Below are 12,778 nucleotides of genomic sequence, written 5' to 3' on the forward strand. Positions count from 1 at the left end.
AAATATTTCGAATTATGACGCCAATGCCTTAGCGGTTAATTCCTCCCATGATTTTTTTTCACAACGTTTCCAAATGCATGCATGGTACGAAAAATATAATAATTTCCTTGAATCCTCGAACAAATCACCCCTGAGACAATCCTTCCTGCGTGTACGCGGTACAGCTTTCGTACTTTTCAACCTAAATCCGGTGTTGGATTGCTGCATGTGTTTGAGAATAACTGCGACCGATTTCTACCGACTGAAGCGGCCTACTTGAAGGCGTGGCGCAGTGTCTGGGGAATGTGTCCAGTCAATATCATTATAAAGTCTATGGTTTTACCATTTCAAATTGCCAAATCTTTTTTTTTTTAATTATTATTATTATTGGCGACAAAATCTTTCTGAATGTTTTAGGGCTTTATTAAAAGCGACAAAATCTTTCTGAATAGTTTAGGGCAGTCTTATTTTAAGATTGGTTTACGCTTTTCGTTAATTCAGTTTTTTTTTTTTTCCCCCCCTGCAGAGTGTTTCACTTGACGAAGATCTGACGAAAAAAAATGATGGTGGACCGTTCATGTCCATGTTCTCATCAAAGGCAACAATGACGTCTTGCCAATTCTCGTTTTGTCCTCTTCCTTGAAAGAAGGACATCCTGGTGGTAGGAACGACGGGGTGTCACAAGTGTACATGTTCGACGTACGATGTATAGACACAGACATATTGTACATCTCACTATGGTTTTGGTCTTTGAGGAAAAACTTTACTGTATTTGGGGAGGGAGGGGTTGTCTGAAAAAACACACACTTTCTGGTGACCGCCCTTTTTTAATTTAGAATTTCCGTGTAAATATCTTCTTTCAACTTGCTGTTGCTATGCAAGCCTCCAACAGTTTATTTTTTAATTGTTTTTGTTGTACTATATGTGAACGGTGTGGCTGCTGTGCCATAAAATTTTCTTTTTAAAAAAAGTTGCCATTAATTATTATAATTATTATTATTAATTATTAATTATTGTTGTTTTGCACTGCAACTTTTTGGTGATAAGCACAAAAAAAAAGACCATAGCTCCTGCTGACATGAAGAAAATGATGTGAAGAGGAGTTTCTGTACTGTAAAGAGAAGAAGAGAATTATATACAGAGAAATGTACAGAGAGATGTTTTGTTTTAAAAGATTGGCGACAAGGTGAGGCAGACAGGAAGTCCTTGGGGCTCGGAAAGAAAACTGTCACTTTAAGGCGACCAATTACACATTTAATACTCATTTGGGGGTATTTATTTTGTTATTAACTCTAGTTTTAAACATTTGACCACACTGAGGTGATGTTTCAGCACTTGGGCAAATGTGAAGCATCTCCAAAATGTTTACATGTTAATTTTGTATCTGTTTTGTTTATTATGTAATTTATACTTTGGATTTATATTTTTGGGGAGAACTTAAACTTTTTATGCTCCGAAATTTATGTTATCCACCCTCATTCGAGTCACTTGCACATTGGCCGCCTGTGTGCAGCTTTTAGAAGGTTTCTTGTTAAATCCCGATAGAGACGGACCGTGGACGTTGGAACACCAAACACAAATATACACAGCAGTTAAAGGGGAAGTTCAAAACTTTTGATATTCATCTTAATTTTCGAGTTAGCAGGGGTTTAATTAGTCGGTGGAGTTGGTTTCAACAAATTCCATGCAGTTTGTTAGTTATTTGTTAGTTGCAGGGCTCCGAAGTGGCTAATCTAGCGCGAGTCAATTGCTAGCTAGCATGCCAATAAAAAAACAACACATGAGAATCACCAATGACCAGAGGTGGGTAGTAACACGTTACATTTACTTGAGTAAATTTTTGAGGAAAATGTACTTATAAAAGTAGTTTTACTAAGCCATACGTTTTACTTGAGTAGATTTGTAAAGAAGAAACACTACTCTTACTCAGCTACTTCGGGCTACACTAGACATTACATTTTTTCCTCTTTATTTTGCATGTAAGATTTGATTTCATATATTTATTTTTGCCAGATGTGCCAAAAGTGGCTCAACCAGTTTCACCAATGAGACGTTACAACAATACTCACATTACTTCATTATCCTAATCAGACTCAAGCTTGCCATTCTATGATCACAGCGGCCTGTTCAATCATGTAACGTCTTTAAACCATCGTAAAAAATGTAAAAGTATTTGGCATAGAAAGCTGCCATCAATATGACTCAAAAGTAGGGTTGTGCTATCTTAGGCACCCTATGATTCGTTTCGATTACGATTCAGGGTGCTACGATTCGATTATTGAACGATGATTACGGTATTGACGATGATCACGGTTATCACGATTATCGATGCATCACACATTACTAATTAATAAAGTAGCCAAACAAATTTAAGTCCACTACTTATTTAGAATATCCTAATGATTCAACAGGAACGATGGAAACGTGCAGATACAACAAAAAGCTGCCCTTAAATTGCTTTTTGTTTGTTTTGTTTTTTTACACAAGAAAGTGCAAAAACATTAACCATTTTACAATACAATTTTACACTGGTGGAATGAATTCCACATTTTCTGGAAACAAAGTGTCTTTAGAAATAAGACTTCTATTAACCAATATACTTTTTTTCCAGATTTCTGTACTATTTCGCATGTTTGTAGTGTTACCGCTGTACTTAATCATGGTTTTACACGTTCTGCATATGGAGTAACTTTTGCACACCAACAGACAATGCTCAAATGGACATGGAAATAGACTTTAGCGAATGAGCTAATTAGCTTAGCGCCCGGAACTTCCTGTTAACATCTCAAAAACAACAACAATAAAGGCCAAACGGTACAAGAGGGTTCCTGCACTCATCTTTTATAGACGCACACGGGTCTTGGCAACACACTCAGGAAATTTTTCAATTGACACGACTCAAAACTGCTGCTGGACAACTGAAAGACAAGGAGCAACGAACTATCTCTGTTCCCCTCTCGCTCTAAAAAAAATAACTTGCGCACAGAAGCACGACTGCCGGGTCCCTGCCTGTCTCATACACAAATCTATTTTCCAGTCTTTTGAAAAGGAGTAAATCTCTCGCTTAGTAACCGGCAGCATCCATCATAACGTTGTGCGTGCGTTCGTTAAAGGTATCCAGGCGGCAGACGTGTATTGAATTTTGTTCCGCTATGACCGGCTGTCAGAGTTATTAGGGAAAAATAATCGTTTTTGAACATTTATGAATCGTAATTGAACTGTCACGGGTCGAATCACAATGCATCTATAATTGATTTTTGGCACTCCCTTACTCAAAAGTGCAGATTTTAACCTCTCTCCCAGTTTTTATTTGGCACCGACTGACCACGGACTTTTAATTTCATAAAAGGCAATATGTTTTCCCCACTAGTGGGCATTCATGCTCGTTGAATGAATGATGCTTCATTCCTGGATATTTTTCTCTCGCCAGAATTCAATGATTTTATTTTATTTTTTTTTATTTCTTAATGCGGCTTGTGTCGGGTATAATCTTATTCTTCACCAAGCTATAATAATAGTTCACATAGATTAAAAAATTTTTTTTTTTTTAAATTGCTAAAAAAATAAAAAATCAAACATTTTAAGCAGTTACTTACAATGTTACTCATTACTTGAGTATTCTTTTCACCAAATATTTTTTTTACCTGAGTACATTTTTTGGCTGACTATTTTTACTTGAGCAATATTGTTTTGAAGTAACGGTACTTTTACTTAAAATTTTTGACTACTCTACCCACCTCTGCCGATGACCCTTGAAATCAATAGTGTTGGTTATGTTTTCAGGATAAAGTTATTTTAAAAAAGCCAGTGCATGTCTGTTGTATGAACAGGAACATTTGTAATGCAGCAGCTCTGCAGGCTAGAGGCTGTCGAGGTAAGCAGAGCGGAGTGATATCACGTTTTTTTAGCCGCTGATTTTTTTTTGTTGGAACGAAGGAGACTGCCTATCCCAATCAGTCACCCTGAAGCACCGTATTGTTTACTCTTTGACCACAACATGGCTTCATTTGAACAGTTAGATCTGTTAATATCGTTTTGTTTTATTGGCATGCTAGCAAGCACCATTGTCTCATGCTAGCTTAGCCACTCCGGATCCCTGCACCAAAAAAAAAAAAAAAACGAACAAACTACACGGAATTTGTTGAAAGCAACTCCACCGACTAATTATACCCCCGCTAACTCGACAATTAAACCTAATGTCAAAAATTCCCCTTTAAATTCTGCTGCTTTACAATAGTGTTTTTAACAATTTACTGTTATTACTTTACACTCAAAATGCTACTTTTTATGAGAATGAAATTCCATTTTGCAACTTCAGTTGTAATGTTATTGTAAAAATGAATATTATTAAAGGGATAAAAGTCAGAGTGTTGTAAGGAGGGAAAAAATCAGACCATAAAGTGACTGAAAAGTGTCAATGCTATGATTTTCCTACAGGAAATCCAGTATGAATTGTCAAATACAAAACAATTATGATTTGATGCGAAAATTACAAGAGAATTCTAATTTAATGTGAATATGTCTAAAATTGAAAGTTTAAAAAAATGCCAATGTAATTTTTTTCATAATGTACAACTCATAAATTCTGACTAAGCTTTGCATCAATACACATGCACAAACACAAAGAAAACATCAGATGATGTTGTCCTTGTTTTTTCTTTGCCTTTTACCAAAACTCTGCTGCTCTTCGATGTTTTCACTGTTTAGGATTTTTCTTTTTTTAAATGTTTTATTTTTAATGTATAAGCTTTTTTAATTGCTGAAGGGTCTCAAGGTTGTGATGTTTTCTTAACCCACACAGTGGCCAGTGTTTCTTGAAATGAGGTGCAAGAGAGTATCTCAGGTTCTTTTACATCTGCTTGTGTTTATGTATATATGTGTATATTTATATATACATACATATGTATGCATAGTCTATTCATAAGCAGCCCCCACATTCCGACAATTAAGAAGACCAAATTGAAATTCAAATGTCCAGTGATCTTGTTTCCCCACTTTTACTTGAGAACCACGGCTTCATTTTGTAATTTATTTTAAAAAGACAATGCTGATTAAAAAGTCCATCGTGAAATATGCATAACGATATGTGGTGTAAGAAACGTGTCTTTTTTTTTGTTTTGTTTTTGGGTTTGTAAAGTCGAGTGCGCAAGGCTCTGCGTGAAGTGGTTACAGTGCGCAGGAGCCAAAGAATTTAGGGTTTTATTTTTTTCTCTTGATATTGTTGGTTCTTTGTAGCCTTTGTGTGTGTTGCCTTTTTCTTAAGAAAAAAAATTGAAAAGGAAAAAAATGCTGGTTAAAAAAAGTGGTCGGGTGAAATCTTTGTGTACAGTCCCGATCCGCCGTCCTTTCTACAGTCCCTTTATTTGCTTTGTAAGCCATCTTTTCCTCGTCCTCCTTCTTCTGTATTCACTTGCATGTCCTCCTCGTCCAAAAAAAAGAATTGACGGTCGTACACATCTCGCCATGTTCCTGTAAGATAAAAATGAATTCATGTTCTTTTTTTCCCCCCTTGTACCCGCCTCAATATCAAATAAAATATTTTTGAAAAATGACGAAACGTCTCCTGGAGTTTATATACTTTTTATGAAAATGTCCTATGAAAGTGTCAACCGGTTCAGGCGAGTGCAAACTGGTCCAATCTGGTTTAGCCCGGCTAAAACAACTTACAACCTGTTATGACGAGGGGTGTACTGAAAGTAAAATTCTTGGCTGAAACTGGTAACACTTTACAATAAGGGTCCCTTAATTAACATTAGTTAATTCCATTTTTAGACAATAACTAATGTTTAAGTAACATTACAATAATAATATAATTTCTTATCTAACATTTATTAATTATTAGCATAACTTAAAGCATTAGATAATGCATTAGCTAATGCATAACCAGACAGTAACTAATGGTTTCGTAAAAAAATTAAAAATACCGTATTTTACGGACAATAAGTCGCAGTTTTTTTTCATAGTTTGGCTGGGGGTACGATTTATACTCTAGAGCGACTTAAATGTGAAATTATGAACACATTATTATATCATTTCACATGCTATTTTGGTGTTTTGGAGTGACACTGATGGTTTGGTAAACTTGTTCGCATGTTCTTTGTGCTATAGTTGTCTTAATAATTCTTAATAACTAATTTACATTAACAACATACTGGCCACGTTCGCATTTCGTTGATCATGCATCATGTAACGTTATCATACTGTACACTTATTCAGCATGTTGCTCTCTATTGTATTTTTATTTTAAATTGCCTTTCAAGATGACATATCTGTTCTATGTGTTGGATTTTATCAAGTAAATTCCCCCCAAAAATGCGACTTATACTCCGGTGAGACTTCTAGTCCGAAAAATACGGTAGTTAATTCCATTTTTAGACAATAGCTAATGTTTAAGTAACATTACAATAATTAATATAATTGCTTATCTAACATTTATTAACATATTAATTAACATGAGTTAATGCATTAACTAAAGCATTAGTTAATGCATCAGTTAATGCATAACCAGACAGTAACTAATAGTTTGGTAAAATTAAAAATATATATAGGCTTATAAAGGGTTAGGGTTTAGGGTTTGTTAACTTAAGCATTTATAATTTCTTACTTAGGGACACATGTGCTACACTTTACAATAAGGGTCCAAAAAACATTCTGTAATGGTTTAAGGTAAGGTCAGCACAGTGCTTCTCAATTATTTTCTGTTGCGCCCCCCCAAGGAAGACGTAAATGTTTCGCGCCCCCCCCAAACTCTCTGCCGCCACTGTAAATATTATCATTTGTCTATAATATTACTATTATAAGTACGCCTCTGCCTAACATTGTGTCCTTTTTTTCCTATTAAAGAAAAAAAGTAGCGTAGATCCAATTATAATAAAGTAACTTTATTAGCATTGTTTTGTTTGTAACAGAAAAGACTTAACGTGCATCAATTTGCTTGAATGAAAAAAAAAGACATCCAAACTATAAAAATTCACTCAAGGTACATTTTTTGACCATTTGATACTGAAAAAAAAAGTAATAAAATCAGTAAATAATAACAAATTCAAATTGATTAGAAACATTAACTCATGAGGACAATATGCCAAAAAAATTGACCGAAAAAACAAAGCTGAATAGAAGGAAAAAAAAATGTCTTTGGACAGAAGGACAGTTTTTATTTTCGCTGCTCAGAGAATCACCTTTGCAATGGTGTGGGGTTATTTTGCACTGAGCATGCTAACAGTGCTCACTGGTTTACTGATATAACACTAACAAAGTGGGAAGATTGTTGGCAATATTCGGTACGTTTTCGCTGAAAAACAATCAAGCGGCTTATCAATGAGATTGAAGTCTAATGACTTTAAGTGGCGTGTTAATTGATCTGGTTTCCGGCTGTGCGCTATAATCATTTTTGGACGCGGTAAACAGTGGTCTTCTCTCATCTCCCACTGCATTAAAAGTCAAAGCCAAAAGGCAAACGGCCCGAAAAAAGCGCATTCTCGGCGGCCGAGGGAGAACCGTAGTTGAGGGCGGTCGTCGTGACGATCCCATGTCGAAAATGGCACTTCTCGGGCGGACACGTGAGAACTGGAGAAGACAGTGGGTCGCTGCGTGAGTCTGGCCGGAAAACGGCTTTCGAAAACGGCGCACACCTCTTCATATCTCTTTTCTGTGTGCTCTTGCTTAGTTCAAAAATACTGCGCGCACTCTGAAAATGCGAGCGCCACTGCCACCCACTGAGTGGATGTGCAAATACACGTTATTCTATTACAGCAAAAAAAAAAAAACATGTTCCCCGAGGTCACATGCGCCACCCCTGGCATCGCTCTGCTCCCCCCTGGGGGGGCGCACCCCACTATTTGAGAAGTACTGGGTTAGCAGCACCCAAGGACTCACAGAGCAATGTTTCTCATTTTAAAATATCACTTACTAGTTCCAGTATACTTTAATAACTATTTATTAATGCACGAATGTATATGTAAATTAATGTTATTATATGTATATATTATATATTATAACCTAACCTTAAGTATGGTATTATTTCACGTGAACGTACCTCATAAGTATTACTTAACCTTAATTAACCATTAGTGAATGTTTTTTGGACCCTTATTGTTAAGTGTAGCACGTGTCCCTTAACCAAGAAATTATAAATGCTTAAGTCACCCCCCACCCCCACCCCCCCCACCCTGGACCCTTATTGTAAAGTGTAGCACATAGTGTCCCTTAACTAAGAAATTATAAATGCTTAAGTTAACAAACCCTAACCCTATATAGGCCTTTTTTTTTTTTTATTTTACCAAACTATTAGTTACTGTCTGGTTATGCATTAACTAATGTTAATTAATATATTACTAAATGTTAAATAAGGGATTATATGAATTATTGTAATGTTACTTAAACATTAGCTATTGTCTTAAAATGCATTAACTAATGCATTAACTTAATGCATTAACTCATGTTAATTAATATATTAATAAATGTTAGCGGATTAAATGAATTATTGTCATGTTACTTAAACATGAGTTATTGTCTAAAAATGCATTAACTAATGTTAATGAAGGGACCCTTATTGTAAAGTGTTACCATTATATTATTATTATTATTTTTTATTTTTTTTTATTTCATTATTTTACGATTGATGTCCTCTGCCTTGGCATTGGTTGTACAACCCCGGGGACTCGAGAAATTTAGTTTGAAAGGTGAAATTCTGAAACCCGATGGAAGGGTGTGTTCCCGACAGCAGTGAGCATTTTGTGGCAAATTCTGAACGCGTTCCATAGCAAAGGTACTGGCACTGTCATAACACTCCAGTGGCACGAGAAGTGGTGTGGTGCCCATTGTTGGTAGATTCTTTTTTTTTTTTTGTGGAAAAATAAATAAAACATATTGAAACAATAGAGTATTTAACTTTGGGGATTAAATATATACAGTGATCCCTCGTTTTTCGCCGCTAAAGGGGACCAGAACTCGCCGCCATAAATGAAAAACCGCGAAGTAGCAAAACCAAAACAAATTAATTTTTTTGTGTGTATTCGTTCAGATTTAGCATTGGAAAGAGATACATATAAGACACGTTTTTTCACTTTTTTTTAAACGAGTTAAACGATGATTGACTTGAAGTAAGCATCTGGCAAGATCAAACCTTCCAATCTGTCTGTCTGTCAATCATCGTTAACTTTAATAAGCAACTCCAGTGCACTGCCTGACCAACAAAGAGCAGGGAAAGGGAGGGTGGGGGTCAGAGTGAGACTACGCGATTGGCTCAGACAGCTAATCTGCAACAGACTGAGGGCGCGGAATTTGAAGAGCGAACTCGCGAAAGATCACTGTACGTTGAAATTTTTGTTGTTGTTGTTGTTGTTAATAATATGGTCACCAACTTCCTTGCTACAGTGTCACATTGAATAAGGCTCAACTGGACAAGGTAACTTTGAAAAAGGAGGCGTTAACATGGTGCAAAAACAAATTAGCCATTTTTTTCTTTACAAAAACAACAAAGTTTTCTAAAATTCAGTTCGAAGTCAGAGAGTTATTTATATCCAGGCTCCTCAATTTATTTTAGTGTTGTGAAAAGGAGGTGTTAAACTGAGGCTTATTGGACCTTTTAGTTTTCAAATGTGTTCAAGTGTGACATTGCGCCGCCTAGCTGCACTGATTTGCGTAATAATAAACGGGTGATTTTATTTCCAATACAAAAACTCCCGACGCACACTGTATGTGAAATTGAATGGTGTCTTTGTAGAAGCCTAGTAGTAGTACGTAAACTATTCAGCATGCGCGTACTGCTATTGGGCACACCTTGTATGGAGAAAACGTGTGAGAATGACAAATTTGGACCGAAACTTCTGTTTTTGGTCGAGAAACACTAAAAAAGATCCTCAGCACCCCCTGCTGTGATTGCCTTCCAGCACCCCTGTAGCATTCTGTTCACACACGTCACTGGGCAATGAAACCTTGGTAAATACGCTTACTTGGAAGTTTGGGACACTCGAAAAATGGCTCTCACGCCTTCAATTGTTAAGCTAAATGAGATCTCGATGTATGTTTGTGTGGAACTGTCGCTCACAACAACAACAAAAAACTATTCCGCTCTCGCCGAAACTAATAAACCTCTTTACAAGGCTATTAGAATCTTTTCTACTCCTCAAAATAAGACTCAGTGTTTTCTTGTGCAACAAATGGAATCGATTGAGAGTCAGGCAAGTTCTATCGGCGAAGAAGCCAGACGAAGTCGCTCCACGCGGATTAACGGTGTCTGGCACATGGAGTGTGGAAGTCCTGTGAAAAAAATCTTACAAAAAGAGAAAGTGGTCGTGCCATAAAATTATTGTACTAAACTACAGCAAATGTGCATTTAAATTAGAGGTGTGCAAAATTTCCGATTCTTAGACTATCCGTGATTCGGCCGTGGTAGACTCAAGAACGATTCACAAAAATCTAAATTCTGATTATTGAAATAAGCCAAGTAAAGCACAGTCAGCGCAGTCCTCAGGACGCAATAAGGAACGGACCGAGAGTAAACATCATGCTCAACTCACGGCTGTGGCTCAACTCATGCCACGCAAAACAATAATACCTGACTGCGGCCGAGAGCCACTACAAACTACCCACAGATAATGCTACGGTAGATATCACATGTATAAAGAACTGGATGTGAAATGACAGACTCGGCGGCGTTAGTAAACAGCCGCCATCTTAAAGCAGTAGACTTCTCTGGAAGGCTGTTGTAGCGAACCTTTTCCGAGCGAACCTAATTAACTTTTTATCCAAAATACTCCTAAGTCAGCAAAATCTTGACTTGAATCTTTCGTTAAATGATAAAAGTTTTGAAACTTTCACATGTCGAAAGTTGACAGAAGGGAAATTATGGGTTAACAGGAGCAATTTTAACAACTTTAAAAGTGCCTATGACAGCAAAAAGCATGTTTATTTCATATTTCATGTGGTATCTTTAGCTCCTGAACGAAATCGACCGCTTTGATGTGTGTGGAAGCGATTGATTCATGTATTCAATTTTTTTTAATCCAGCGCCATTAAGATCATTGACTTGCTGGATTGAGGGTGAATAGGAATGTGACATCATCTGGGTCAGCATCTCACAATATAGCAGTGCTTTATAGCATGCAGATGGACTGCAGATTCATCTAATTTTGCAGATTAAATCGTAATTTTTCGCATCACGCCAGCCAAATAAGTTGCAGGTTTTTGTTGCTGCACCAGGGAGAGGCGTGTGAGCCTTTTTGGTATTCAAAAAGTTGCCGTTCACAGTGGAGATTTGCCAAAACAAGTCCGACAACTGTGGGAGCATTGGACTTTCGAGGAAGTGAGTAAACTACGTGTTTTGTATTATGTCAAATACTGGGATCACGGCACACATTTTAATAAGGAGGTGGCTTGCATTTTGTGACTGACAATGCTCAATGCGTCCACCGAGAAGGCCACTCGGCTGACGACCGGCGGCGGCTTGTCGCACATCCCCCTCGGTCCTCTTCGCGTGCCCGCCGAGAATGCGTTTTCCTGTCCTGGGCTTATGCTTATGCAGCCCCCACTCTCGTTTGCGGTTCTCCATATCGTCCAGACTTCCAGCCCTTCTGCCCTCTTCGTGTGTCCACCAATAGACGACTATCCTCAGGTTGGGCCCGGGCAGCTACGCGCTCCTCCGACGTCGGCCGGTTTGTCCGGCGGTCATTCTCCAGCTTCTTCCCCTGCAAGGAGCACTCCTGCCCGCAGCAGGGAAACGACGAGGTGTCGCCGCCGGGAAGTTGCCGATCGGTGAAGACAATCGACACCCGCCGCCGTGTGACATGATCCAGGGTCGTTTTTGTGTAATTTTTTCGTTTTAGAAAGGTGAGAATAAAACTTGGAAACGTTGCTCGGTTCGGATTAGCATGTCGGCTAGCTGTCACGCCTCCTTTTTTGTTTATGCTTTCCGAAGCTAGGGCAGGGAAATGACAAAAGCCAGACTAACTCCGATGGCATAAGATATCGTTCGAGAGGTGCAAGAAGTCGACAGTTTTGACCATTACGCAGTAATTTTTCCCTGTTGTACTAAATAGATGCATTTTGAATATTTCATATTCCATTTAGCACATGAGTGGGCAAACTATTCCACAAAGGGCCGCAGTGGGTGCGGGTTTCTGTTCCAACCCATCAAGAGGAAACCTTTTTACCAATCTGGTGTCCAGTGGCGCCCTCAGAAATTTTTCATAGGAGTGGCTGGATGGGGCCACTTAAAATCTTGGGGTGGCACACCAAAACTAAAAGCCATAATTTCAGGTTTTCATCATATTATAGCAGTAAAAAGGTCAGGGAAAAACTATCAGAAAGACTTAAGGACATGGCTACTGATATACTTTGGTGTATTGTGTAATATTTGATGTTACTAATGATTTTACGGTTGTTCCGATCATGTTTTTTTTTTGCTCCCGATCCGATCCCGATCGTTTTAGTTTGAGTATCTGCCGATCCCCCTATTTCCCGACCTGATTGCTCTTTTTTTTTTTTTTTGTTCCCGATTCAATTCCAATCATTCCCGATAATTTTACCCGATCATATACATTTTGCCAATGCATTAAGAAAAAAATGAATAAAACTCGGACGAATATATACATTCAACATACAGTACATAAGTACTGTATTTGTTATGACAATAAATCCTCAAGATGGCATTTACATTATTAACATTCTTTCTGTTAGAGGGATCCACGGATAGAAAGACTTGTAATTCTTAAAGGATAAATGTGACTTTGTATATTGTGACTAAATATTGCCATCTAGTGTATTTGTTGAGCTTTCAATAAATGATACTGTAGCCATT

The 12,778-nt window shown here is 37.6% G+C and overlaps 1 protein-coding gene across 6 annotated transcripts in view; it reads left to right on the forward strand.

Annotated features, from left to right (window-relative positions):
* LOC130917051 (roundabout homolog 2-like) overlaps positions 1 to 5,517 on the forward strand; it is a 796,933-nt gene extending 791,416 nt beyond the window's left edge. For all 6 annotated transcript variants that reach the window (XM_057838104.1, XM_057838107.1, XM_057838108.1 and 3 more), the window contains one exon: positions 506 to 5,517. In XM_057838104.1, coding sequence (XP_057694087.1) covers positions 506 to 507 — 2 coding nt within the window. In that variant the 3' untranslated portion in view covers positions 508 to 5,517. The remainder of the gene's footprint in view (positions 1 to 505) is intronic.
* The last annotated feature ends 7,261 nt before the right edge of the window (positions 5,518 to 12,778 follow it).

This window comes from Corythoichthys intestinalis, chromosome 6 (genome assembly GCF_030265065.1).
Source record: "Corythoichthys intestinalis isolate RoL2023-P3 chromosome 6, ASM3026506v1, whole genome shotgun sequence".
Classification (NCBI taxonomy): domain Eukaryota; kingdom Metazoa; phylum Chordata; class Actinopteri; order Syngnathiformes; family Syngnathidae; genus Corythoichthys; species Corythoichthys intestinalis.